Source organism: Xyrauchen texanus, chromosome 21, assembly GCF_025860055.1.
Source record: "Xyrauchen texanus isolate HMW12.3.18 chromosome 21, RBS_HiC_50CHRs, whole genome shotgun sequence".
Taxonomy (NCBI): domain Eukaryota; kingdom Metazoa; phylum Chordata; class Actinopteri; order Cypriniformes; family Catostomidae; genus Xyrauchen; species Xyrauchen texanus.
The window spans coordinates 8,579,889-8,607,241 of NC_068296.1; the positions used below are offsets into that span (position 1 = coordinate 8,579,889).

At 41.8% G+C, this 27,353-nt stretch overlaps 1 protein-coding gene across 1 annotated transcript in view; it reads left to right on the forward strand.

Moving 5' to 3' along the window:
- Positions 1-27,353, forward strand: part of LOC127661572 (CUGBP Elav-like family member 4) — a 151,423-nt gene continuing 124,070 nt past the window's right edge. The window contains exons 1-2 of the mRNA XM_052152335.1: positions 1-427; positions 11,636-11,718. Coding sequence (XP_052008295.1) covers positions 202-427; positions 11,636-11,718 — 309 coding nt within the window. The 5' untranslated portion in view covers positions 1-201. The remainder of the gene's footprint in view (positions 428-11,635; positions 11,719-27,353) is intronic.

Sequence of the window (27,353 nt, forward strand, 5' to 3'; positions counted from 1 at the left end):
GTGAGACAGATGGAGAGGGGAATGAGAAGTGAAAGATTCCTGAGGATAAATCACGAGTGAAACTGAAAAAGTGAGAGTGACAGAGAGCCTGAGGGCGGAGAGAGAGAGAGAGAGAGAGAGAGAGAGAGAGAGAGAGAGACAGAGAGATAGAGGAGTGGATGATAGAGAGCGCGAGACTCAGAGAGCGCGGGAGGGAGAAAGATGGCCACGATCACAGCGCAGAATGGCTTCAGCACCGCGAACAGCTCCGGCAGAATGAACGGACTCAGTTGCGTGATCCCCATGAAAGATCATGACGCCATCAAGCTGTTCATCGGTCAGATCCCGCGCAACCTGGAGGAGAAAGACCTCAAGCCGCTCTTCGAGGAATTCGGACAGATCTACGAGCTCACGGTGCTCAAAGACCGATTCACCGGGATGCATAAAGGTCGGTGTGCGGGTGGACTTTTAAGTTCTTGTGATTTCCCCTCTCCATATGGTGCAGTTGATATGATTCCTGGAGCTTTTCGAGTTTGAGCGCGCGCGTGTGATCAACACATGTGTACACATGCTGCTTTACAATCCGTCCTCTTCCAGCATCCAAAACCTCCAGCATCAGCGTCGTCTTACACTCAAAAATAAAACTACCAAAAAGGTTTTTTTCTGCTTGATGTCACAGCACCCTTTTGATTTTTATTGGATCTTTAGAAAACTATCTACGTAGCTACACTGTAAAAAGTTGTAACCTGCAATTGTGGCTAATTCTACTTGATCTAACTAATGAGTTTTGTTGGTGTAATGTCTTCAGGTTGATTCAATGATGTTAAATAATATAAAATGTAGGTGTTTTAGGTTAACTAGGGCTTCAAAGATCTTTTCTCTGTTATTGGATAAGATTCTACAACCAGTCAATTCTAAAATGTTTTGTCAGGTAACCAAATATATGTGCTTCATGTGGTCTAAATCTAAATTAACCGGTTTTATTCCAATCAAATATTATTTAATATAACTGAATCAATTATACCTTAAGGTTAATATCAAGCAGATATAACTCTTTAAGCTCTGTAAAATAAATAACCTTATTTTGGTGTCTAAAGTCATTTTAACCCTTTGTCATACTCTGGGATATGTCAATGATTAGCAACAATTATTTTGATTGATATTTTGTGCAGTGTCAGATTTAATAAAAAAACAAAAATGGCTTAAAATATATTATATACTAATATTTTTTTTTTCCATTTTCACTGACTTTAACCAACATCAGTCCTGATCATAACTGACACATATTCATTCATTTATAGGATTTTAACCCTTTAAATGCCCATTTGTTTACATGATGCCACTTGTTTTTTACACACACACACACACACACACACACACACACACACACACACACACACACACACACACACACACACACACACACACACACACACACACACACACACACACACAACTGGTCTTGATTAGAAGAAGGTTAGGTCTCCTAAATGAATATGCATATTGTGGTAACATCTTAATTAACAGGTTTTATTTAATTAAAAAAAAAATACTATTACTGAATCAACCTGGTTATATTAGGTTACTCCAATCACAGTTTTTGTTTAAGGGTCAGGTAGAAATGTGTAGCATGAGTGTGTTTGTGGATCACAGCATCAGTGTTGACATAAACCCAAAAATCAAACACCAATAATACATTTTATAATGCATAACTTCATATATTGTACACAAGAGTATACAGGATGTGGGAAGGAATACTCGTATCTGGTTTCATGTCATTTATTCCCGCTTTTCTCCAAAGCCTTATGCTGAAATTTCGGTGACATCCCTTTAGTTCCAGTGTTGCAGGTCTATTTTATCTATGGATGTGAGTTTTTTCTGTGTGATTTCTGTAGCTGCAGAACTTTCTTATTGCTTCACTTTAGTTCTCTCTTCTCAAATCACTTGTGCTATAATCATATTCTGAAAAATAAAAAGTCATATTCTGCTAAAGGCAATATCTTAAACTTCTTTTCAGTTCATTAATGTTAAGGGAGTCTTTTGTCCTTGAGTCCTTGCATAGAGTAATTATTCCTCTGGACTAATTGAAAACTTTGAGAAGTAATTGAAAAAGAATTAACTGTCTGATGTGCTTGTCTGCACACATAATATTAATAATAATAATAACCCCGCAAATGATCCAAAGTTATGAATGCCATTGCATAATATATGCTGTTATGCTTGTTTTGAATGACTAACATTAAGATATTAATGAACACATACCTGTTCTGTATGATTTAGATCACCTCGGGTTATTATTGAGAGACATTGTGTTGTGTAATTTGGCTTTGTTGTGTGTTGTTTGTCTATTAGTGCAGTTCCAAGCATTAACATTATATATATTATATTGGCTAGTACAAATGCAAAATATTTCCACAGACTTTCATAAACTCTTTACGTCTCTCTCTCAGTGTAATCACAGTGTGCAGTTTTTGTGTTGATGGTTCCCAGTGGATCAGACCTGTATCATTACAGCTGTAAGATTATATTAATTGGCCTGTGGACGTGTGATGTGAGAGTCACAAAGGAAATCATGTGCTTCCTACAGAGTGTGCTGATGTAGGTTCTCATACATAACACAAGGATCTCTTTAGTTTCCTCGACCCTCTGAAAATATCAAGATTTTAATTATTGATTCTTTGTAAAATACTATATCAATAGTTCAGGAAATACTGTATGTAGTTTAGCTTTTACTGTTAATGTCTATGGAGAAAATGGAAATAAAAGCTTTCTTTCACATTTAATAAAAGGAAATCAGCAGGTAGATTTGTACTTGTGGTTGTTTGGGGCAACCGGCCGTTGGCATCCGTGCATCTCACACCTTTCACAGCAATGGCCCATGTGCCAGTGAAGGCACTGTGCTCCCAGTGGGAGGCAAATCAACAGGCTGAAAGGGGCGATCTATCATACTTTAGCCATGGCTGCCATCTGACGCCTCTGTCCATGCTAGATATATGAGATGCTATGATATTTAATTTTATCATTCACTTTTATGCAACAGCAGTTTAGTATATGGTGACCTCAAAAGGACTTGTTCACTTAAGTCACACTTATAAATGTGTCATTGCTAATTAGATAATAAAAAATTATAAATCAAAGCAAGTGTTATCTGCAAACAAATGCTGCTAGAGCTTTTCTCAGAACTAAATTCACTTTTGAGAGCCATTTTTGCAAGGAATATAAATCAACTGGTGCCAAGGGGATTTTTAGTCAATATACAGTATGAAGTCAGTTCCCCTCAAGTTCACACTGGTGTCCTAGCAGAGTAACCACAGTTCCCCTTCTGTCGCTCTCTCCACGTTGTGTCAGAGAAGCGACACTAGGGGTCTCTCTTGAGCGCCGATATTCACCTCTGAACTATGAAAAAAGGCCAATGAGAGTTGGCAACCAGTATTTGCATGTCCCGCCCCCGGACATACGGGTATTTAAGCGGCGCAAATACGGGAGTTCATTCCGAAAATTTCTTCGGAGCCGATGGTCGTGTCTGCAACTGCTGCATACTACACACACCGAGTTCCTGTCATCCCTCTGCTGCATAAACTGTTGGATTCCACGGCGCACAACAGCGGCTTTCTCCTGTTTGCACGGCTGTGCATTCCTGCCCCTGGGCGCATCGACAGTGCAGATTTAAAAAATCTCACGAGTTTTTTCCCTAAAAGAGTGATTTTATTTAAAAGAGTAATTTCCTCTAAAAGAGCAAAACACAGCGGCGTTGAACGTCCTTTTAAGGACGTGTCTTTATAAAGATGCCCTTCCGCCCCTGTGTTGTTTCTGGATGCGGTGGAGTGCTCTCCGCTTCCGACGGCCATAGGCGCTGTCTCGTGTGTCTGGGTAGCGATCACACCGAGGCTGCATTTGTGGATGGTTCATGTTCTCACTGCGAGAACATGACCATGACAACTTTGCGGTCGCGGCTTGCTTACAACCGTGAGCAAGCCTCTCCAGCCGCCCCCCGTATTGCTCCTTCTTCCCACGGGATTGAGGACAATGTGGCTGGCGATGGAGATGATTTGGGGATGGCAGCGGGTGCAGCTCCGCCGGGTACGCCCCCTCGGACCACCCGTGCCCCAGCACGCTCGTTGATTCCTGTCCTTGCTCGAGGCGGCGGCGACTCGCCTCACAGCCAGTCAGCCGACCCTCTTGCGATGGAAGCCGATGAGCTCGCCGCGACATCGGAGGGCGGCATCTGATGCAGAGGACTCCCTGGGCTGCCGCCGGGCTTGCACGCCCAGGCTGAGGCTGACGCACAGATGTCCGACATGCTTTCCCGGGCAGCCAACAGCGTGGGCTTGGATTGGAACCCTCCGTCCTCCCCACAGCCATCACGGCTGGATGACTGGTTCCTGGGGTCTGCGCGCCGCTCACAGCCTCGCCCCCCCCGGTTCCGTTCCACAGGCTCGTCCGCCCTCGCCACCCTCGATGGCGGAGCGCGCCACGGGTAGCGGCGATTCCCCAGGTGGATAGGGCGGTTGCGATCCAGCTATGCCCCGGTACCCCTACCACCTGGCGAGGTCGCCCCGTACTCCCTTCCCGGACCTGTAGAGCAACCTCCTCGCTGACAGCGAAGGCCTACAGCGCCACCGGACGCGCTGCTTCCGCCCTGCATGCCATGGCTCTCCTGCAGGTCCACCAAGCCAAGGCACTTCGCAACATGCACGGGGGTGGCCCTGATCCCGACACGCTGCAGGAACTGCGCTCAGCAACCGACCTCGCCCTGAGAGCGACGAAGGTCACAGCGCAAGCGCTCGGGCAGACGATGGCCACGCTAGTGGTCCAGGAATGTCAACTGTGGCTGAACATGGTCGAGATGTGTGAAGCCAACAAGACTCGCTTCCTCAACGCCCTGTCTCCCAGTTCGGCCTCCTCGGTGACACCGTCGAGGAATTTGCCCAGCAGTTCTCCACGTTACCTGTTCCGCACCGCTGCAAAGCCCCGCCGGGTACGTCCAAAAAACCCGTCCCCTTGGTGCCCCTAGCACGGAGTTTAGAGGCGTGGCTTTCACTGCCCAACCCGTCACGCTGGCTGCACCGGACCATTTGACTCGATTACACAATTCAGTTTGCCAGGTCTCTGCCCCCCTTCGTGGGCGTACATTTTTCCGCAGTACACGGCCAACATGCCCATTCCCTGTGCGAAGAAATCGCCTCCCTTCTATTAAAGGACGCGATAGAGCCTGTCCCTCCAACCGAAACGAAGAAGGGTTTCTACAGCCCTTACTTTGTTGTACCCAAGAAAGGCTGTGGCTTACGACCGATCTTGGACCTGCGAGTTTTCAATCGGACCTTGTCCAAACTCCCGTTCAAAATGCTCACCCAGAAACAAATTCTATCTGGCGTCCGGCATCTAGATTGGTTCGCAGCGGTAGACCTGAAGGACGTGTACTTCCATGTCTCAATTCGCCCTCGACACCGCCCCTTCCTAAGGTTCGCGTTCGACGGCCAGGCATATCAGTACAAAGTCCTCCCCTTCGGCCTGTCTCTGTCCCCTCGCGTCTTCACGAAAGTCGCAGAGGCAGCTCTTGCCCCGCTCCGAGAAACCAGCATACGCATACTCAATTACCTCGACGACTGGCTCATACTGGCCCACTCCCGAGAGTTACTATGCGCACACAGAGACCAGGTGCTCAGCCACCTCAGCCGTTTGGGGTTTCAGGTCAACTGGGAAAAGAGCAAGCTCTCCCCAGTCCAGAACATCTCTTTTCTCGGTCTGGAGTTAGACTCAGTCTCAATGACAGCATGTCTCTCCAATGAGCGTGCTCAGTCAGTGCTGAAATGCCTCGCTTCCTTCAAGCCAGGCGCCGTGGTCCCGCTAAAATGTTTCCAACAGCTCCTGGGGCATATGGCATCCTCCGCGGTGGCCGCGCCGCTGGGGTTGATGCATATGAGACCACTTCAGCACTGGCTCCGGACTCGAGTCCCGAGACGAGCATGGTGCCGCGGCACGCACAACGTAAAAGTTACCTCTGCCTGCCGCCAGACCTTCAAACCCTGGACATACCTTTGCTTTCTAAGGGCTGGAGTACCCTTGCAGCAGGTGTCCCGACGCGTTCTGGTCACGACCGATGCCTCCAAATTGGGTTGGGGTGCCGTGTGCAACGGGCGCGCAGCTGCAGGCCGGTGGAACCGAGGCCTGCTGCGCTGGCACATCAACTTCCTAGAGCTGCTGGCTGTTTTTCTGGCCCTGCAGAAGTTTCTTCCGTTAATTCGGCACAAACACGTCTTAGTCAGGACAGACAGCACCACGGTCGTAGCCTACATAAACCGCCAAGGCGGAGTACGCTCCCTCCACATGTCACAGCTCGCCCGTCGTCTCTTCCTATGGAGTCAGCAGCGACTGGAGTCACTGCGCGCCACTCACATCCCCGGCAACCTCAATGTGATGGCGGACGCGCTGTCAAGACAAGGCTTGCCCGGTGGAGAGTGGAGACTCCACCCCCAGTCGGTCCAGCTGATTTGGGACCGGTTCGGCAAGGTCCAGGTAGACCTGTTTGCCTCCCAAGAAACCTCCCACTGCCCGCTCTGGTATGCCCGGACAGAGGCTCCCCTCGGGGCAGATGCGCTGGCACACAGCTGGCCCACGGGGCTGCGCAAGTCACGCATTTCCCCAGTGAGCCTTCTTGCACAGGTGCTATGCAAGGTCAGGGAGGACGAGGAGCAAGTCATTCTGGTAGCCCCCTACTGGCCTACCCGGGCTTGGCTTTCGGACCTCACGCTCCTCACGAAAGCCCCTCCCTGGCGAGTTCGGTCCGGCAGACACTTTCGTGATCCTAAGACCGTGACCGGGCTATGTGCCCAAGGTTCCTACCACACCCTTCAGGGATCAGGTAGTGAACCTGCAAGCGCTGCCCCGGGAGGAGGCAGATCCAGCCCTTTCACTGCTGTGTCCAGTACGTGCCTTACGTATCTACCTGGACCGCACACAGAGCACTAGACGCTCTGAGCAGCTCTTCGTCTGCTTTGGGGGACAGCAGAAAGGGAATGCTGTCTCCAAGCAGAGACTCGCCCACTGGGTTGTCGACGCCATTTCCCTGGCTTATCACACCCAGGCCATGCCCCCCCCTTTGCGGGTCCGAGCCCACTCCACCAGGAGTGTCGCGTCCTCATGGGCACTGGCTAGGGGCACTGCCCTAGCAGACATTTGTAGAGCAGCGGGCTGGGCAACACCTAACACTTTCGCGAGATTCTACAATCTCCGAGTTGAGTCGGTATCGTCCCGTGTTCTCTCAGGTACCGAGCCCATAGAACTCGGTGGCACGCCCACGATCTGACCGGGTGAATCGCTTGCATCTAGCACCCTTCCCCCTAACCAGGGGAAACAGTGCGCCTTCATTCCCAGGAGATCTCAGGTTTGGGACACTGGTTGATTCCTCCCTAGCCCTCGTGGGTCGCAGTTCAGCGGAGGAACTCGCCGACCCAAGCCACTGCGGGTACCGCAAGCTACCCTGCACTGGTATAGGTGCTCCACAGGTAAGGCCTCCTTCGGACTCCCCCTGTGTGTAACGCCACGGTTCTGTCCCCTCTGACGAGTGGACTCCCGTGCTTCCCTTAGGCAGTCACAGCTGCATCGGTTGCCGTGCTGTATGTTCCCCCCTCTATAGGCTGGATCCACCACCGCACCGACTTTTCCACAGAAGCCCTAAGTCAGGCCTCTGATGGGTTTGCCACTTAAACTTGCCTCCCCTCTCGGGTAGGCGTGGCCTCTGCAGGGTCTTCTCCGCCCTGAATAAGGGCTAAGACCCCCTTCCCTCAATGCGTGTAAGGGCCCCGGCCTAAGTTGCTCTATGCGAGAAACATAGAGAGAAAAGAGGCCCAGCCAGGCTTGGCCCGTTCCCAGGTTGGCGGCCAGCACCTTGTTCCCCTTCCGGGTAACGATAAGGAATCCTGATGGCTTAAATGGGGCATTGGGGAAGGGTACGTGCAGCCTGATACAGTTGGTCGTCCTGCACGTAAGAATACCTGCTCGCTCCTGTATCAGCAGTTCACGTACACGGCTCAGCGCGTGGCGCTTTTATAAGTGGACCCCTAGTGTCGCTTCTCTGACACAACGTGGAGAGAGCGACAGAAGGGGAACGTCTAGGTTACGTATGTAACCTCCGTTCCCTGATGGAGGGAACGAGACGTTGTGTCTCCTCTGCCACGTCACTGAGCCGAGCCACTGTTGTGGCTGGACCATTTCTGGCTCCTCAGAAAAATCCTGAATGAACTCCTGTATTTGCGCCGCTTAAATACCCGTATGTCCGGGGGCGGGACATGCAAATACTGGTTGCCAACTCTCATTGGCCTTTTTTCATAGTTCAGAGGTGAATATCGGCGCTCAAGAGAGACCCCTAGTGTCGCTTCTTTGACACAACGTCTCGTTCCCTCCATCAGGGAACGGAGGTTACATACGTAACCTAGACGGTGTAGTTCATCACATTAAGTATGAACATGTAATGGTTGAAAAGAAGAAATATCTTTTTGCCTTTATTTTGAGCAGTATATCTGTTTTTATCATTTCAAACCTAGCAAACGTTCTCTGAAATGTTTGCTTAAAAAGTGTGTTTGTGTTTTTTACTTGCTTTGATATTTTGTTATCTACGGAGCCCCTTTGAGGACAGGGCAGGAATCTTTTTCTATCAGAAAGACTTGAGACTGGAATTGATTGAAATGAAAAGATACTTATATAATTTGGCATAAGCCCCATCCTATGGTTCAGTGATCAGATGCTGCTTGAACTGCCAGATCCTGCCAGAGGCGATGGCAGCAGGGGAGCGGAGCTTACCCAACCCAGGTCGGGACCTAAACTGGTGGAGATGGGGTGGGATGGGGGGTAAAATCACGAAAGCATGTGAACATTGAGAGACAGCTGACCGGCTTTTAAAGCGGAGTCTGTATTGTAATTGGTTGAGATGCCTGACAGATGTGTCCTGAGATCTTCCTGCTAGAACTACGCTTACATTTCTGAAATAGTTTTGCATTCCCTCGCAATAATTTTACCATGGTTTTACAATAATAACCATATTTTAACCTTGATATTTGTATGAAAACAATAGTAATCATACAGGAAAATGAAAATGATGGTTATAAAATCACAATTTTATGGTTTTTACAAAAATACCATGGTATTTAGTAAAACCAAATTAACCACAAGGTTTACCATGGTTAATCTATAGTAAAACCATGGTTACTATATGGATACAGTATACTGTATTAAACTGTTATTTGTATATTAAAACCTTAATAACCATAAATTATTATTTTTATTTCCATAGTTTTCATTTCCCTCTATTATCACTATGGTTTCACTATGAATATCATAAATAAAATATTGTTACTATAGTAAAACCATGGTAAATTTGCAAAATGCAAAACATAATGCGAAAGAACGCAAAATTTATTGCGAAGAAACACAATATTTTTTTTGCCAGGGAACACAAAACATATTGCGGGGGAATGCAAAATGTAATGGAATGTAAAGGAATGCTAAATTTATTGCGAGGGAACAAAAATCTATTCAGAGGAAATGCAAAACATATTGCGAAGGAACTCAAAACTTATTGGAAGGGAACACAGAACTTATTGCGAGGGAACACAGAACTTATTGCGAGGGAACACAAAATGATTGCGAGGGCACGCAAAACATAATGCAATGAAATGCAAAAATTATTGCAAGGGAACACAAAACGTAATGTGAAAGAATGCTAAATGTATTGCGAGGGAACACAAAACTTATTGCAAGGGAACTCATAATGTAATGCAAAGGAATGCAAAATGTATTGTGAGGGAATACAAAAATTATTGCGAATGAACACAAAAAGTAATGCTAAGGAACACAAAACGTATTGTGAAGGAACACAGAATTTATTGCAAGGGAACACAAAATATTTAAGGGCACTCTGAAGGAAGCATAACATTACAGTATGAATATACATTCACTAAAAGTCTTGTGAAAGGGCCCTTTTTAAAAAAAAAAAGACTTTCTTTTGATTGAACCCTTCGAGTGGAACCCTTTCCTCTATGGGGCTCCGTGGTTATCTAATGCAATGGAATTCAGACATTTGAGAGTTATTTGAGATAACATTGATTATTAATAGTTTTTCCAATTCAAATGTTTCTGTCACGTTCCTCTGTTGTCTGCCCTGTGTCTCACTGCCATTTTGTTAAAGAACTACACTTCCCAGTATCCACCTGTCTTCATCACTGCCATTTTGTTCATTGTTCTCACCTGTGTCCCATTTAGTCATCACTCCCTGTGTATTTAAGCCCTGCTTCTTGTTCTCTTCTTGTCTGTCGTTGTATGTTGTCAAGCCTGGAATGTTTCCCCTGCCTGAGTTTACTTGTTTATGTTTTGTTTCCCCATCGAGGGTTTTTCCTTTGTGTTTTGCCTGTTTACCTTTTTAATAAAAGTCTGCATTTAGATCCGTGTCTCCTCGGTGTCTCCTCGCTGCCTCATTCGTTACAGTTTCACAGACATTTGAAATTTTTTTGTGAGTGTGGTGAGATATTAACATAAGCTGTATGTTGAGTTGTTCAAATGATTGATGATGTCTTTGTGCAGGTTGTCTGTGGCTCGTGGTGAGCTTTGTTTTGATGACTTATATTAAATACATGTTCACTTGTATCATGGAGAAACATGGTTTATGTAGATCACAATGTGTTTTGCATGGTGAATTATTGGCCTAAACCATTGAAATTCACTGGAAAACAAACACTCAAACTATAAAGACTTTTCAAAAGCAAGCAATGGGATTGTGTGTTGGGTCACCACTTGATGTCCAATGTAAAATGTAGGTCCTGAAGCAGAACCAGTTGAGTACATTTCTCCAGTGTAAAGGGTTCTCCTGGCTTTCTGGCTGCAGTTCTGGCTGGTGGGTGCTGTGTGTGGTCCCAAAGGAGGGCATGCCAGCATGTCTTATGTAAGGTGATGAGAAATTCTGCTTGCAGCAGCAAAACTGCTTCTCAAAGTGTCACCTGCTGCCAGCGCTCACCTCAGCTCCTGAAGCAAAAAACACATAAGCTTCAAAACATGTTTAAATTAATTTGAGTTCCCACATTGGTTGTAGAGGGGTTCGAAAATGACTATTTGACCAGTTAATATGATTTTTAGTATTGCTGTAATTTGCATAATGGTCAGTCTTTCTGTATGCTGTTTTAGTCTTTTAAACATTTTCTGTTTCAGACTTCTGTTTTAACTATGACAATTGTTTTATGGTAAAAGAAATACAAATGTGGACACTAGATTTTCTGACCAAAATGTGAGTGGTGCATGTCTGTGCACTGTTGCTAAGGTGTTCTGGGTCGTTGCTAGGTTGAGAGGTGGTGCTAGGGCATTGCTAGGGTGTTCTGGGTAGTTACAAGGTGGTTGCTAGGGTGTTCTGCGTGGTTGCAAGGTGGTTGCTTACAGGTCCAAGACAAAGGAGCCCACCCACAAATTTCTATGAAATTCTGGTCTCTAGATATAGCTCAGATCCCTTATTCAATGTAAGTCTATGAGATTTATTTTGCCCGTTTTGTCCACTGGTAATAACACAACCCCCCTCCTCAACAAGCCACTTGATTTGAGGTATCATTCATGGCCGTAGCAAGTTTAATAGTTTAAAAACAACTCTGACCATCATGTTTGTGTGTGTATTTTTCAGGATGTGCCTTTCTAACATACTGTGCCAGAGAGTCGGCGCTGAAGGCCCAAAGCGCTCTCCATGAACAAAAGACTCTACCTGGGGTAAGAAACTGATTATTTTTCTTATTTTATCGCTGGCTTCTTTTTTACTCTTTCTCCCAGTGTCTCTCTCTATATTGAACTTTTAATCTAACTAACACTAATAATGTCAACAAATCTCTGGTGCTTCTTGAAGCTGATTGGATGTCTGCCGAGAGATCCTTGTTCTGTCTGATCGGTTTCAGTTCATTTATGAGATTTTGAGAGGGTAAAATCTGACATTTGAGCATAAGGCCTAAACTTAAACTGAAATGTAAAGTAGCTTGTCTCATTTAACAGCTACGTTTATACTGCAGATGAATGTGGCCAAAATCGAATGTGGATATAAAAAAAATCTCTCTTTATATGCTTGAAACGAAGTGCTGTTCTCTTCGCCTGTTGCAGGGCTTGACATTATGCCAAATGTGGGTAGAAATTGGCAGTGATGGGTAACTCCTTCACTCTTAATAGCCACTTTGGTGGTTGACGTTTTGAAGAATGTGCGTGCACTGCTAATTAAATTAAATGATATACTTATTGCGTTCAGTGCTTTATAAGCACTAAATATTCTTCTCTTCTGATACGCAGATGCATCTTTTGCACGGTGCGAATGAAGCCTGGTTTTTGCGTGAATTTGCCGTGAGCCATAACAGACCCTCTCTTATGAGTGAACTGCTCAGTGCTATCCTACTGTATCGCTGGAGGGTGCGCATCAACCGAGCTTCCCATATTATCCGTGCTTTACCATTATGCGCGCTCCAGAGTTTGGATAGAGCTGATCCCATGCTAGAGTTAACAAGGCTTCCCTCGATATTGTGCTGCAGATCACAAAACTTCTCCAACCCATTAGAAAATGTACATAGATTGTTCTACATTAACTTTTGTATATTTCTACATTAACTTTGTTGATTGTAACTACTACATTACCTGTTTTGACTGGCCATGTTTGCTTTCAGATATTCCAGGAGATTACTTAAATCATTAGGCCTGTTTCCTGCTAAACTGATATAATTCTCATTCAAATAAAATGTCCAAACATATGCTTGCATATAAAGTCTCCGGCTACCTTTAATTATTTCCGGTGCAGGAGATTTTGGCTAGTGTAAATGAGTGGCTAATGGCTTTGGAACAATACTAGCCACAGTGGCCGGTGAGCCAAAAATGTTATATCAAGCCCTAGGCAGATGCATTATGCATAGAATGAGCATAATACATCTCCCTAATGTTCTGCTCCTGTGTGCTCCTCTCAGGAGAGCGACAACTATGCAAACCTGCAGGGAGCTAATGTGACGGAGAAAGTGAAAGGAAAGACTCGCGTTTGAGAGGAAACTGTCTTTCTCTTCGCTAGACTGATCATGTGTTTGCAGTCCTGATTATTCTCTTGGGTAATCAACACCATGTTCAGAGCTTCAGGAGAACACAGCAGCTTGAAAAGAAGTGACTTTTTGAATAGAGAGTTAAATTAAAATTCATTATTTACTCACCCTTATGTTGAATCCATATATTTTTTTTCTTCTGTGAAACACAGATGGAGATGTTAGGCAGTATGTTAGTGTCAATCACCATCATTTTCATTGCTTCCTTTTTCCTTTTAATAAAAGTGAATGGTACCTTAGGCTAGCATTTAGCCTAACATTTCCTTTTTTGTTCCATGGAAGAAAAGAAGTTATATAGACTTGGAACAATGCAAGTAAATGTCTAATGTCTATGATGGTGAGCAGGGACGTGCACAGACATTTTGGGGGCAGGGGCTCAAGTGGGAAAAAAGAGCACTTCTCATAATTATTTATTACAATTTTCTTTTAAACAAAATGTTAAATATATTAACACAACTCTGACTTCCTTACCAATTTATTTTAATTCCCTCACACTCACGTAATTGTTTCATACTCAACAGATTTCTACAAAATAATCAGTTCACACAGAGATCATGGTCTTTCTTAGTATTCACTAGGTTTATCACAAAAGCAGGCAACAGCAAAGGAAACAAATGTTTTTGTGCTACTAGTTTCAAGTATATATTTAGAATCAATGACTGCACCAAGGAGAGGGACATAGTTTCACTAATAATTTGTTTATTTTGCACAAGGCAATAAATCGTTTGAATTCTTTTGGTGTTATTGCAAAACATAACACTTCAATTTCGGCAAATTAGCACATTTTAATTAGTTAATGCATTTTATTTATTTAAACATATACACATTAGATATTAATAAATTACACATTTTATCCCAAGTAATCGCAAAAAAAATAAAAAACGGATCGCAAAAGATGTATATATTTATTTATTTCAAAAAGCACCCCAGCAAAAAGGGCACTTTCTCTCGAGGAAGAAAAAGGGCTGTGCTCAAGCCCCCTTTGATGTCTATGTGTGCACGTGCCTGATGGTGAGTAAATGTGCTTTTATTCTGTTCTCTTTTAGCGTTCTGAATTAAGCACTGGATCATGTTCTGACCTTGTTTGAGTCTGTGCTGGATTGGAATGTGTAACATGTTTGTGCATTAACTGAGATACTTCAAACATTGTTCAAATTACTTAGATCAGTGTAGTTGGTGTTTGTGATTGATCTGTGTGACTGCAGATCAAGACGATGTTTATTGGTTGATACTTACGAAGGGTGAGACATTATTCTTCTCACTGAATCTGCTCCAGCGTAGAAAAAAATGGCGAACTGTGTGTAGATCACTCAGGGGAGGATCTGTGATAATAGGGTGGAGTCCGTCACCAGTCGTGGGAGAGGCCTGCTCTAACGTGACGCAGAAATGAAAACTGTTCATTTTGACACTGTTTTTGATTCATAGAAATCTAAGAAAGAGGAGTGGGTGGACTTTTAACATTGTAGGGTGGTTGTGTACACACACTGTCGACTCACATTTATGTACAAACACCATGTAAAATTGAATTTTGCAAAATAGGTCCCCTTTAAAGTCCTTGTTAAAGGGATAGTTCACCCCAAAATGAAAATTCTCTCATCATTTACTCACCCTCATGCCATCCCAAATGTGTATGACTTTCTTTCTTCTAAGAAGAATATTTCAGCTCTGTTGATCCATACAATGCAAGTGACTGGTGACCAAAATTTTGAAGCTCCAAAAAGGACATAAAGGCAGCATAAAAGAAATCAGTAAATCTCCAGTGGTTAAATATATACCTTCTGAAGTGATATGATAGGTGTGGGTAAGAAACAGATCAATATTTAAGTCATTTTTTACTCTATATTCTCCTTCCTGCCTGTATGTGGAAGATAAAGTGGATATTTATAGTAAAAAAGCACAACGTTTATGGAAGGATTACTTTTATGCTGCCTTTATATGTTTTTTTTGAAGCTTCAAAGTTCTGGTCACCATTCACTTGCAATATATGGACCTACAGAGCTGAGATATTCTTCTAAAAATATCTGTGTTCATCAGAAGAAAGTCATACATATGTGGGATGGCATGAGGGTGAGTAAATAATGAGAGCATTTTCCTTTTCTTGTGAACAATCCCTTTAAGCAATTTCATTGAAGAACATCATGAAAATCATGCCTTTAAAAGTAGGCCCCCAGTAAGCAAGCCAAATGTGACAAGGAACCTAAATGCAAGTCTCTTTTTTAATATCAGGATATCTCTGCCTCTAAGCCATATGCCATAGCTATGCCATAGTGGTAGTGACTTCCATAACACCAGAAAGTCTAAAAATGTGACTGACAACTGAATTCTGCTGCTGTGTGAACAGAAAGGAATAATCTAATAAGATCAGATTGACAGGGTTTCACACTTCAATATGAACATAGCAACAAATCAAAACCACTACACTAAAACCTTGTCACTTCACATTACAACCTCCTCAAAACACTCACTTCTGTCGTTTGAAGCTGTCCTAAACACACTTGATTTTCCTTTTAAATAAAGACATGCTGCCAGAAAACAGCAAATCTTTAGACAGAATTCGGATAGTTGTATGTATGTGGCAGCTTATGAGTGATAATGTGTGAGACTGTTTTCCTGACATCTGGAGCCAATTACCTCAATTTATAAGAGTAGAGACAAATCACATTATTATGATTTGATCAGCATCTATGTAAGCACAAAAAGTTTAAGGGCTTTTTGAAAAATAGATAGCTCTGTTGTTCATCGTTGGTATATGCCTTATTTGAAGCCATAGTCAGTGTTATTTCAACTTCATTGTTTACAAATGTTGTTTAAAATTTCCTGGTGAACTACTGCATTTGAATGATGCAGTCGAGTCGGTCTCCCTGCACCCTCAAACTACATATATTGTATATGTCTGAATATTTTGCAATAACCTTAAAATAGATTGTTTATATACAGTACTTATAATTGACAACCTAAAATTAACAGTTTTATATATTTCGTAATTTGCAGTGCTTCATGGGAATGTAGTTTGTGCCCTCATAAAAGATGGACGAAGTCTTGTACCTTTGTCTTTTTGTCTGATTTTCAAGTACTTTGTTTTTTAAAATCAATGTTTGTAATGTTGTGATTCGCCTCGGAGCTGGTTGGTTTGGTTCATTGCTTACAGCCCTTTTATAAAGGATTTTATGAAAGAATATGGAAAAACTGAATGGAAAAAATACTTTCGGAACCCAGATGGCTAAAAAAGTGGGTGGGCACTGTTGCGATCTATTAGTGTTTGAATATGGATTATACACCTGTGATTAGTGATGGGAGAAACAAAGCTTTACGAAACTTTGATTCAATTTAACTGAATGCATTAACCACTTGCTATGCAGCATATAAAACAGCACGAAATTGTGTAGGCGTCATCAAGTACAATTTTTGCTAAACTGACTCGAGATAATTTACAGCCTGTATTTGAAACTGATTCAGGGTTTCATTGTGGGATCAATGCCCCCTAGCATCCAACCGCAAAACATTTAAAATGTACTGAAACAGCATGACATAATGAAGCCCTGGTTGCTGAAATCACATGACTTGGCCGGCTTGATACGCTGAAACTGAAGCACTGGTTCAAAACAAATGGTCTGTAAGTGTTTAGAAGCTTCATGAAGCTGTGTTTCGAAAGAGCCCGTCACTACCTGTGACAATTTGGGTGAGTTTTCATCAGTTCCATTTGTTTCATGGTTTTTATACTCATGTTTTTGTAGTTTATTCAGGTTTTTATTTCTTTTTGTTTGAGTTTTTACTGGTAATGCAATTATCTAATCACCCAATCACATGGCAGTTGCTTCAGTGCATTTAGGGGTGTGGTCCTGGTCAAGACAATCTCCTGAAATCCAAACTGAATGTCAGAATGGGAAAGAAAGGTGATTTAAGCAATTTTGAGCGTGGCATGGTTGTTGGTGCCAGACGGGCCGGTCTGAGTATTTCACAATCTGCTCAATTACTGGGATTTTCACGCACAGCCATTTCTAGGGTTTACAAAGAATGGTGTGAAAAGGGAAAAACATCCAGTATGCGGCAGTCCTGTGGGCGAAAAATGCCTTGTTGATGCTAGAGGTCAGAGGAGAATGGGCCGACTGATTCAAGCTGATAGAAGAGCAACTTTGCCTGAAATAACCACTCGTTACAACCGAGGTATGCAGCAAAGCATTTGTGAAGCCACAACACGCACAACCTTGAGGCGGATGGGCTACAACAGCAGAAGACCCCACCGGTACCACTCATCTCCACTACAAATAGGAAAAAGAGGCTACAATTTGCAAGAGCTCACCAAAATTGGACAGTTGAAGACTGGAAAAATGTTGCCTGGTCTGATGAGTCTCGATATCTGTTGAGACATTCAGATGGTAGAGTCAGAATTTGGCGTAAACAGAATGAGAACATGGATCCATCATGCCTTGTTACCACTGTGCAGGCTGGTGTTGGTGGTGTAATGGTGTGGGGGATGTTTTCTTGGCACACTTTAGGCCCCTTAGTGCCAATTGGGCATCGTTTAAATGCCACTGCCTACCTGAGCATTGTTTCTGACCATGTCCATCCCTTTATGGCTACCATGTACCCATCTTCTGATGGCTACTTCCAGCAGGATAATGCACCATGTCACAAAGCTCGAATCATTTCAAATTGGTTTCTTGAACACGACAATGAGTTCACTGTACTAAAATGGCCCCCACAGTCACCAGATCTCAACCCAATAGAGCATCTTTGGGATGTGGTGGAACGGGAGCTTCGTGCCCTGGATGTGCATCCCACAAATCTCCATCAACTGCAAGATGCTATCCTATCAATATGGGCCAACATTTCTAAAGAATGCTTTCAGCACCTTGTTGAATCAATGCCACGTAGAATTAAGGCAGTTCTGAAGGCTGAAAGGGGTCAAACACAGTATTAGTATGGTGTTCCTAATAATCCTTTAGGTGAGTGTGTATGTATGTGTATATATATATATATATATATATATATATATATATATATATATATATATATATATAAAATATTTTTCAGTTTCCTCAACTAATGTTATCTGAAAATATGTCCAACAACCAGTTACCTCTTCATGTAACCCAAAAATATGCTCAGGCCATATCCAAAACATGCCCAGTTCACTCCTTGAACATGGCTATGTTTAAAATGTAATACTAGCATACTGCTTACTGGATACTGCGCAGTATATGTTTACTGGCTAGTATTTTTTTAATATTATGTGAAATAGTATGCAGTCTGCAATAATAAACATTACAAAACAGCATTATGCTACATTGTTGTCACATGACCTCACTACATTGCATGTTTAATTGAGTGATTGGCATCCAGTTATTGTCTCAGAAATAAATATGGTTATTTTACATTTTTACTCCAAGTACTATGGTAGTATGCTGTTCTAAACAGAGCCCATGTCCAGACCGAACACAAGCCACACCCTGATGATGACTAGACCATAACAAAACCACATCCTACTTGTGTGTATGTGTGTTGTGGGGTATCAGCTGATGTATTGATTGACAGTGATGGCAGATAAGAATCTGTGGAGAGTGAACAGAGTAAACCTCACTTCTCAGAGATACAGATGAAAGGAAGAGCTGTGTTGAACATGAGCTGTGTAGGTTGTGTGGGAGTGAATATATACGTCTCCCTCTGTCTGTCTGTTAGGGTGTTTGGCATAATTATACACGCTCATCATGCTGATTGTGAGCTAAGGTCCTCATCCCCTGGCCTGAAGTGAACTGCTTTCATTACCATGAGTGTGTGTTTATCTGTGTGTACTATGATTCTATCTGGTTTACAGTTGTTTGCGCTGTATAATGCTCATATATCTTTCTTTGTGCTCTCTGCTGACCTCTTTAAGAAACAAACTCTCTTTAAAAAAGCAAGTCTAGCTCTTTGATAAGACAGGCCTTTATAAAATGGTTTGTTTATTTAATTCTGAAAGGTTTGCCTATAGACTACATCAGGGCATGTGGCATGTTGGTCTGTCTTAAGTTCATTTTTGGGTGAACTACCCCTTTATCTCTATTCCTGAGCTGTAGTAGTAGTAATCCAATCCAATCATGAAGTGATGATGCCATAAGTGGTATCAGAATTATAATACAAGTATTTCGCTCATGTTTAAGTGTTTTGTTATCAGAAAGAAAACACGGTGGATGACAGTTTCATTCTTGTATATTTCTTGGAGCACCCTTATTTTGACACCGACACACAAAGCTGTCTCTCCCTTCCGCCATGTTAAAATTTTGTGTCTTCTCCCAACTTGGAAACTTGTGTCAGGTATGCGCCCTGACCATGTGTGATTACGCCGTCTGTCGCAATTCTCAGCTGTGATCGACAGTAATGCTGAAGCTGTTAGTTTAACTCTTATTTCTCAGCTATAGTGTTGTAGTAATCCGAGCGATCATGGAGTGAAAGACAATTCCAAATAACTACAAAGAATTTTGTGCACTGACATGCTTTGCAGTTAATCCAGGATATACTTCAAAGACATTAGTTATTAATCTTAAAGTAAAAATATAATAAGATAACAATGGACCTGAACGCTTACTTAATTTACTTTAATTTAAAACCATGACTTGCTCTGCACATAAATAACTAATATTGGCATTATATTCATGTTTTTTATCCAGAGGTTAACTGGCACCCACAGTGAGTCTGGTTTATCCCAAGGTTATTTTTCTCCATTATCCAACATTTTATAGAGTTTTTGTGCTCCTTGCCACCGTTGCCTTCAACTTGCTCACAGGGGTTCTAAATACAATTCTTATTTAATTATTTAATTTCTATACACATTTTACCATCATATTTAATAAAACAACACAATTATTTAATTTTTTGTAAATGCATGATTTCCTGTAAAGCTGCTCTGAAACAAAGTGTGTTGTGAAAAGCACTATACAGATAAAAATGACCCGACTTGACTGAAAACACAGTTTGTTAACATCAACTTAACTCACTCTTAGCACACACAAGACAAACATTTGTTGACACATGCTGGCTCAAATCTTTAATGTCAGAGGGATTAATAAAAATTCACACTTCTAGCTACATCTACACTGCTCTTACATGTTTAAAATACCACGAACAGAAGCAGAGTAATACAAGTGTAAAATGTCCCAGTGCTGATGGTGTGAGCTATCAGCAATTTTGGAACACATCACGCCAATCAGATTCGAGGACCAAAACTAACTGTTGGATAATAATTTATGTTCATAAAAACTTGATGTTCATATACTTGTTTAATCTACAACTCTTCTTTAAATACCTGTAAGTAAACAAACTGTTTAATTAATAATGTCTTTCTCTCACAGTGACTCTGAAACAGAATATTCTGAAATACATCACATTACGGAAGTAAAATGGTTTGTGAATGGTGTTTCACATTGACTTAGAAGTAGGTTTTAAACACACCTTCAGTGTTTGGAGTAAGTTTTGTCCCGGCGTTGTGTGTGTCACCTAACAAGGATATACTACTTCCCATGTCTCCTTCCGCATACATCTTCCCTCCATTTTTCTCCCCTCTGTCTGTCTGTGAGGGATGTGAGGGCTGCTATTAGGTGAAAATTACCACATTCTTACCGGCTGACAAATTACAGTCGTGCCGTGAATCCTGAGCAGCCCGTGCTGTCTCGCTGATGGAGGTTAAGTCGTTACCAGAGCCAAAAGCAGAACCTGCGGCCCATGAATTTTTGGCTCCACCTGGCCATGTGAATTGAGCTCCAACACATCATTATCACCTCTGTTCTGTGTTTTAATCATTTATCTAATGATATGTCTAGAACTTTTAATCGTCAACTTTGGCCCTTTTTAAGGGTTCAAATTTCAAACAGCTTGTGTAGTGCTCAGAGAGTAATGTAGAGCACAGACTGGAGTACAGATGATTTTGTGATTCACAAATGAGCATGATTAGGAAACAAATGTGTCGGTTTGGCACACGGGCATATTTAGGCATGTTTTGGCAGCAGTGAGGAAGACAGCCAGAGCATTTAAAAAATGACAAAATAGAAAATAATTGTGGTGATTAGCAGTTTTGCATTTTCCAACAGACACAAAATTCTGTCATTATTTACTCACTCTTGTATCTTTCCAAACCTGTTTGACTTTCTTTCTTATGTGGAATGCAAAAGATGAAAAGATGTTCTGAAAAATCTTAATGCTGCTCTTTTCCATACTATGAAAGCATGTAGTGAACAGTGGCTGTCAAGCACCATAAGGGGTAATAATACAACTTGTGCACTATATTCCAAGTCTTCTGAAGTCATACGATCTATAGACATACTTTGTCTGAGGAAAAGACACAAATTTAAGTTTTGAAATTGCATTTCTGCATGCATATATTCAAACTTTGCATTTTGAGACGTTTTGCACCAAGCTTGATGTTAAAGACTAGAAACGACATCAGCGTGAATATTTACAGATGTGTCCAAAAATATCAGCACCCTTGGTAAATCTGCAAAATCTGCATTGTTTATGCTTTTGATATTTAGTTCAAAAAAATCGAACATTTAATTGAAGTAAAACAATTGAAAGAGTGGAGGAGTGGTGGTGGCGTAGTGGGCTAAAGCACTAAACTGTTAATCAGAAGGTTTTTGGTTCCCCACAACCAACTCCATTGTGTCCTTGAGCAAGGCACTTAACTCCAGGTTGCTCCGGGGGGATTGTCCCTGTAATAAGGGCACTGTAAGTCGCTTTGGATAAAAGCATCTGCCAAATGCATAAATGTAAATGTAAGAGGGGAAATATCACATTTTTAAATAAATCATTTTCTCCAAAACGCATTGGTCATAATTATTGGCACCGTTTTATACAACACTTTTTGCAACCTCCCTTTGCCAAGATAACAGCTCTGAGTCTTCTCCTATGATGCCTAATGAGGTTGGCAAGGGATCTGAGACAATTTCTCAAACAGAATCTCTCCAGATCCTTCAAATTCAGAGGTCCATGTTGGTGGACTCTCTTCTTCAGTTCACCTTCTATGGGGTTCAGGTCAGGTGGACTGGGATGGCCATGACAGAACCTTGATTTTGTGGTCAGTGAACCATTTTTGTGTTGATTTTGATGTTTGTTTTGGATCATTGTTCTGCTGGATGATTCAACCAGGGCTCATATAAAGCTTTCTGGCAGAGGCAGCCAGGTTTATATATATTTTTTATCTGTTAGTATTTGATATAGTCCAATATGTCATGTATACAAACAAGATGTCCAGGACCTCTGTCAGAAAATTAGCCCCACAACATTAAAGATCCAGCACCACATTTAATCGTGGGCATTGGGTGGTACTTCATCTCTGTGTGCGCCAAACCCATCTCTGGTGTTTGCTGTCAAAAAGCTCTTATTTTGCTTTATCTGACCATAGAACCCAGTCTCATTTGAAGTTCAAGTAGTGTCTGACAAACTGAAGATGCTTTAGTTTGATGTTGGATGAGAGTAGAGGCTTTTTTTCTTGAAACCCTCCCAAACAACTTGTGGTGATGTAGGTGATGTTTTTTAGACTTTATGACCCCAAGACCCAACTAATTTCTGCAATTCTCCAGCTGTGATCCTTGGAGATTCTTTGGTCATTTGAACCATCCTCCTCACTGTGCATGGAGTCAATATAGACACACATCCTTTTCCAGGCCGATTCTTAAGATTTCTAGTTGATTGCAACTTGTTCATTATTGCCCTGATGGTAGAAATGGACATTTTCAATGCTTTGGCAATTTTCTTATAGCCACTTCCCATTTTGTGAAGCTCATCAACCTTTTGCCACACATCTGAACAATATTATTTAATCTATCCCATTGTGATTGATGATTAAGGGAATTTGGCCTGTGTGTTACCTGTTACTGAACTATATTTGAATAATGTGATGTTAGTGCACATACTTGGTTTTTAAACAGATCATATTAATCCTCATTTCACCTTCATCCTCCCCCTCTCTGTCTGTCATTTCTCCTCCACTTATCAGTTCACTCATCTATGCAGAGCAGATATTCTTAGATATTCTTCTTCTCTTTAACCCCTCAACTCTGTCCTTCACCTCTCCTCCACATTAACACACACACACACACACACACACAGATGTTGTGTTTCCATGTTTTATGGGGACTTTCCATAGACATAATGGTTTTTATACTGTACAAACTTTATATTCTATCCCCTAAACCTAACCCTACCCCTAAACCTAACCCTCACAGAAAACATTCAGCATTTTCATATTTTCAAAAAACATAATTTAGTATGATTTATAAGCTGTTTTCCTCATGGGGACCGACAAAATGTCCCCACAAGGTCAAAAAGTTCAGGTTTTACTATCCATATGGGGACATTTGGTCCCCACAAAGTGATAAATACACGCTCACACACACACACACAGATTGAGGAGGGATGAAAAGAAAGAAGCAGGAAAACAAAAAAGAAAAAGAGATATTTAGAGGAATTAGTGTGTCTGGTATTGTATTCTGCAAAGAAAATAATTTTTATTCTCTTCATTATTTGCCTCGTACTTCTACTCTGGCCTCATTTGTGCAGGAGAGGGAGGGGAGAGAGAGAGGGAGAGAGAGAGAGAGAGAGAGAGAGAGAGAGAGAGAGAGAGAGAGAGAGAGAGAGAGAGAGAGAGAGAGAGAGAGAGAGAGAGAGAGAGAGAGAGAGAGAGAGAGAGAGAGAGAGAGAGAGAGAGAGAGAGAGAGAGAGAGAGAGAGAGAGAGAGAGAGTTTGATTTTCCTTTAACCAATAGTTCACCCAAAAATGAAAACCAACATAATTTACTCATGCCATTCCATACCTAATTTACTTTCTTCTGTGAAACAAAATGATTTGTTTTTAACTCAAATCAAATAATTGATAAACTATGTACACAGTACTGAATCCAATATGGTGGCAACATTGATACTATCAAACCTCATTGGTTGTGGCTTGTCATAGACAAACTGTCCTGCATTCATCATTAAATTAACTCCTTTTGTGTTCCACTGAATAAAGTCATATGGGTTTGGGACAAGAAAGTAAGTAAATGATGAAAGAATTAACATTTTTGGGTGAACTAGCCCTTTAAAGAGCTAGAGCTGCCAGCATGTGCCAATTCTCCATCCCTCCATCCTCTCTTTCTTCATCCTCTATTTCAAAATGAGTAATTTGACAGGTGTAGATCTGGGAGACTTTCTGAGTGATTGTCAGCTCTCTGCCTCTTACTGGCAGCCAGCGGCCCGGGGTGTAATCCGTGATTGGCCGGCAGATTGATTGGCGGACAAATGTGCCTTTGAGGGCAGAGCTGCTGTCATCAGGCCGTGTTTGTCCCCTGGAGGATATGAGGCCATTGGGTGACACCAAAATTGACTGTCTCTCCAGAGAAGGTTGCGATTTGTGCTGCAAAGCTCTGAAACGGACACAGCTGCTCGCTAAAGCACGACATCTCTCTCACCTGGTGTCTGTCTCATGTTAATGTGAACGGCTGCCCAGATGCCAAAGCGCATGACAGTGATGACATCCGGCCTCTGCATTTGAATCCGCTGTCAAAATATGACATGAGCTCAGACTCAAATTGCATTTTGCCCTCTACAGTTGGCATATGACTACCCACATCCCCGCTCTCACATCTTCTGCGCTGATTTTCAATCAAGCTGATGTGAACTGCTACGGAACAGTGGCAGTCTGCAATGACCGCGGTCTCACCATGACAAATGACCTACAGTGAGTTCTTTTGCCTATAACCATCTCCATGAGAGAGAGACAGACACAGTTACTGTAGGTCAAGTTACCATTGATTAATTCCTTTTAAGGCTTAGTTCACGCCTTTTACTTACCCTCATGTTCTTTTAAACCTGTAGGGCTTTTTTTTTTTCATCTGTGAAACACATCATATGTTCAGCAGAATGTTAACACTGCTCTTTTCGATATGATGACAGATACTGTCAAGCTCCAAATATTACGAAAAAACACCATAAAATATAATTTTATCCATATGATTTGTGTACTATATTCTAGGGATGTCCCGATGCCAATACTGGTATCGGAATCATGTTCAATACCGCAGTATTATTGCCAAGTATGCTTACACATACAAGGAATTGAATGGTGACAGAAGCTTCCAGTGCACAAACAACACACCAACAAGATAAAATTATTAAAAAAAAAAAAAAAAAAAAGTTTGTATGTATAGCTCTTTAAATGTGAGTCCTCGTGAATGTATGGAGCCCGTGTTGTGCTGACATAAAGACAAAGTGCTCATACCTTTTAGAGTTTCTTGGCTCATTCATGGAAAACCCATCATGAGAATCGCACTCTTGTAGCAGATGAAAGCAAGCAGAGTGATAATTCACTTTGTAGTGTGAGGCACATCTAGACTACATATGTATTTAATAAAATAGCAGGCTTTTGCAGTTTAATAATCACTTTGAGTCACATAGTGACCAGCACTTCCAGAGTGGGAAGTACCCAAATCAAAAGACATATACCAATTTACAATAAACATCAGATTTACACAACAAAAGTTTCATATCTAATATACACATAATTACACACAACACAACAAACAAATAATAATATACAATGTACAGTATACAATACACACAATATAGAGTACACAGTATACAATAAAAATAGTATATATTAAATATACAGTAGGTTGTATTGTGCTGTATTGACATTCTGGCTTTCAGTTGATAGTCAGTTGCCAGTGTGTTGTTAAGAGAGAATATCATTTATAACAGTCCAGTGTGAGATTAATAAAGTGCAGTGCAGATGTTTATTGATTGTGAGAGATCAAGATTTCAAAAGTCTGATTGCTTGGTGGAAGAAGCTGTCATGAAGTCGGCTGGTGCGGGTCCTGATGCTGCGAAACCACCTGCCTGATGGTAGCAGTGAGAGCAGTCCATGGCTCAGGTGGCTGGAGTCCCTGATGATCTAGTGTAGATGTAGTGGCATCATCAGTGGAGCGGTTGTTGTGGTAAGCAAACAGCAGTGAGTCCAGTGAGGCAGGCAGCACAGAGCAGATGTAATCTCTGATTAGTCTTTCAAAGCATTTGCTGATGATGGGGGTCAGAGCAGATATTTAAGCAAGTGATTTTGTATTGCTTTGGTACAGGCACAATGTTGGACATTTTAAAGCATGTGGAGACCACAGACAAGGAGGGGGAAAGGTTGAAAATGCACATGACACAGCCCGGAATGGCGTATGGACCAGCTCTGCACGAGAGCAGTGTTATTTCCCTCGAAACGAACATAAAAAGTATTAAGCTCATCCGGGAGAGAGGCAACGGTGTTCACGGTGGAGTTTTTATTCCCTTTGAAGTCTGTGATGATATTAATTCCCTGCCACATGCTGCTTAGAGTTGGTGGTGTTAAACTATCCTTCGATCTTGTCCCTGTATTGGCGTTTGGCTGCTCTGATAGTTTTGCGGAGGGCGTAACTGATTTGTTTATGCTCCTCCTGGAATTAAATGCGATCCGCGCATTTAGTGCCACACTAACATCGTTATTAATCCATGTTTTCTGGTTGGGGTAGATCCGTATAGTTTTGGTTGGCATTACATCCTCTATGCACTTCCTGATTAAACACATTACGCTATCAGTGTAGACATCACTTGTCACACAAGCATAATCAGTGACTGTGTTTACATGCACTAATTTTTGTCAATCCGAATAAATTCAATCCGATTGCAGATTCAGAATGTACTGTTTATATGTCCCCTAAACTTTTCAATCCGATACAAATATTTGTTTAAATGTGCATTACATATATTCCTATCAAAACATCTACACATGCGAAGAGCTTCAGTCATTGCAGTGTTAAATAACAGTCAGAAGAAGAGTTTTACTCTTGTACGATATAAATAGCCAACCTAGATATTATTATTAATAGGCTATCGATATATATATATTTTTAATTCAAAGCCTATGTGTGTAATACATTTAATAAAGCCTATGTATGTAATACATTTCACATAAGTTTTGAGGTGGATTTTTAGGTTATTTACTATGTTCACATTGCATATATTTTTATAAACCATATTTTAACATTTACATCCTAATCTGTCATTAAGCACATGCTGCTTAAAGTCCTCATTAAGAATGACCAAATGTTCTTTTTTGCATTAAAGAACATATGTGCCCTGCAGAGTATTCAGTGCAATCCCACGTAGCCTTAATAATGCGTGTTGTCATTGCTTTGTATAAATGATGTTCCCGCGACTAGTATCATGGATTCAGCTCAATCTGATAATATTTGTGTTTACATGAAGGCTTTTCAATCTGATTGAGCTATCAGTAAGATTATAAATGGATTAT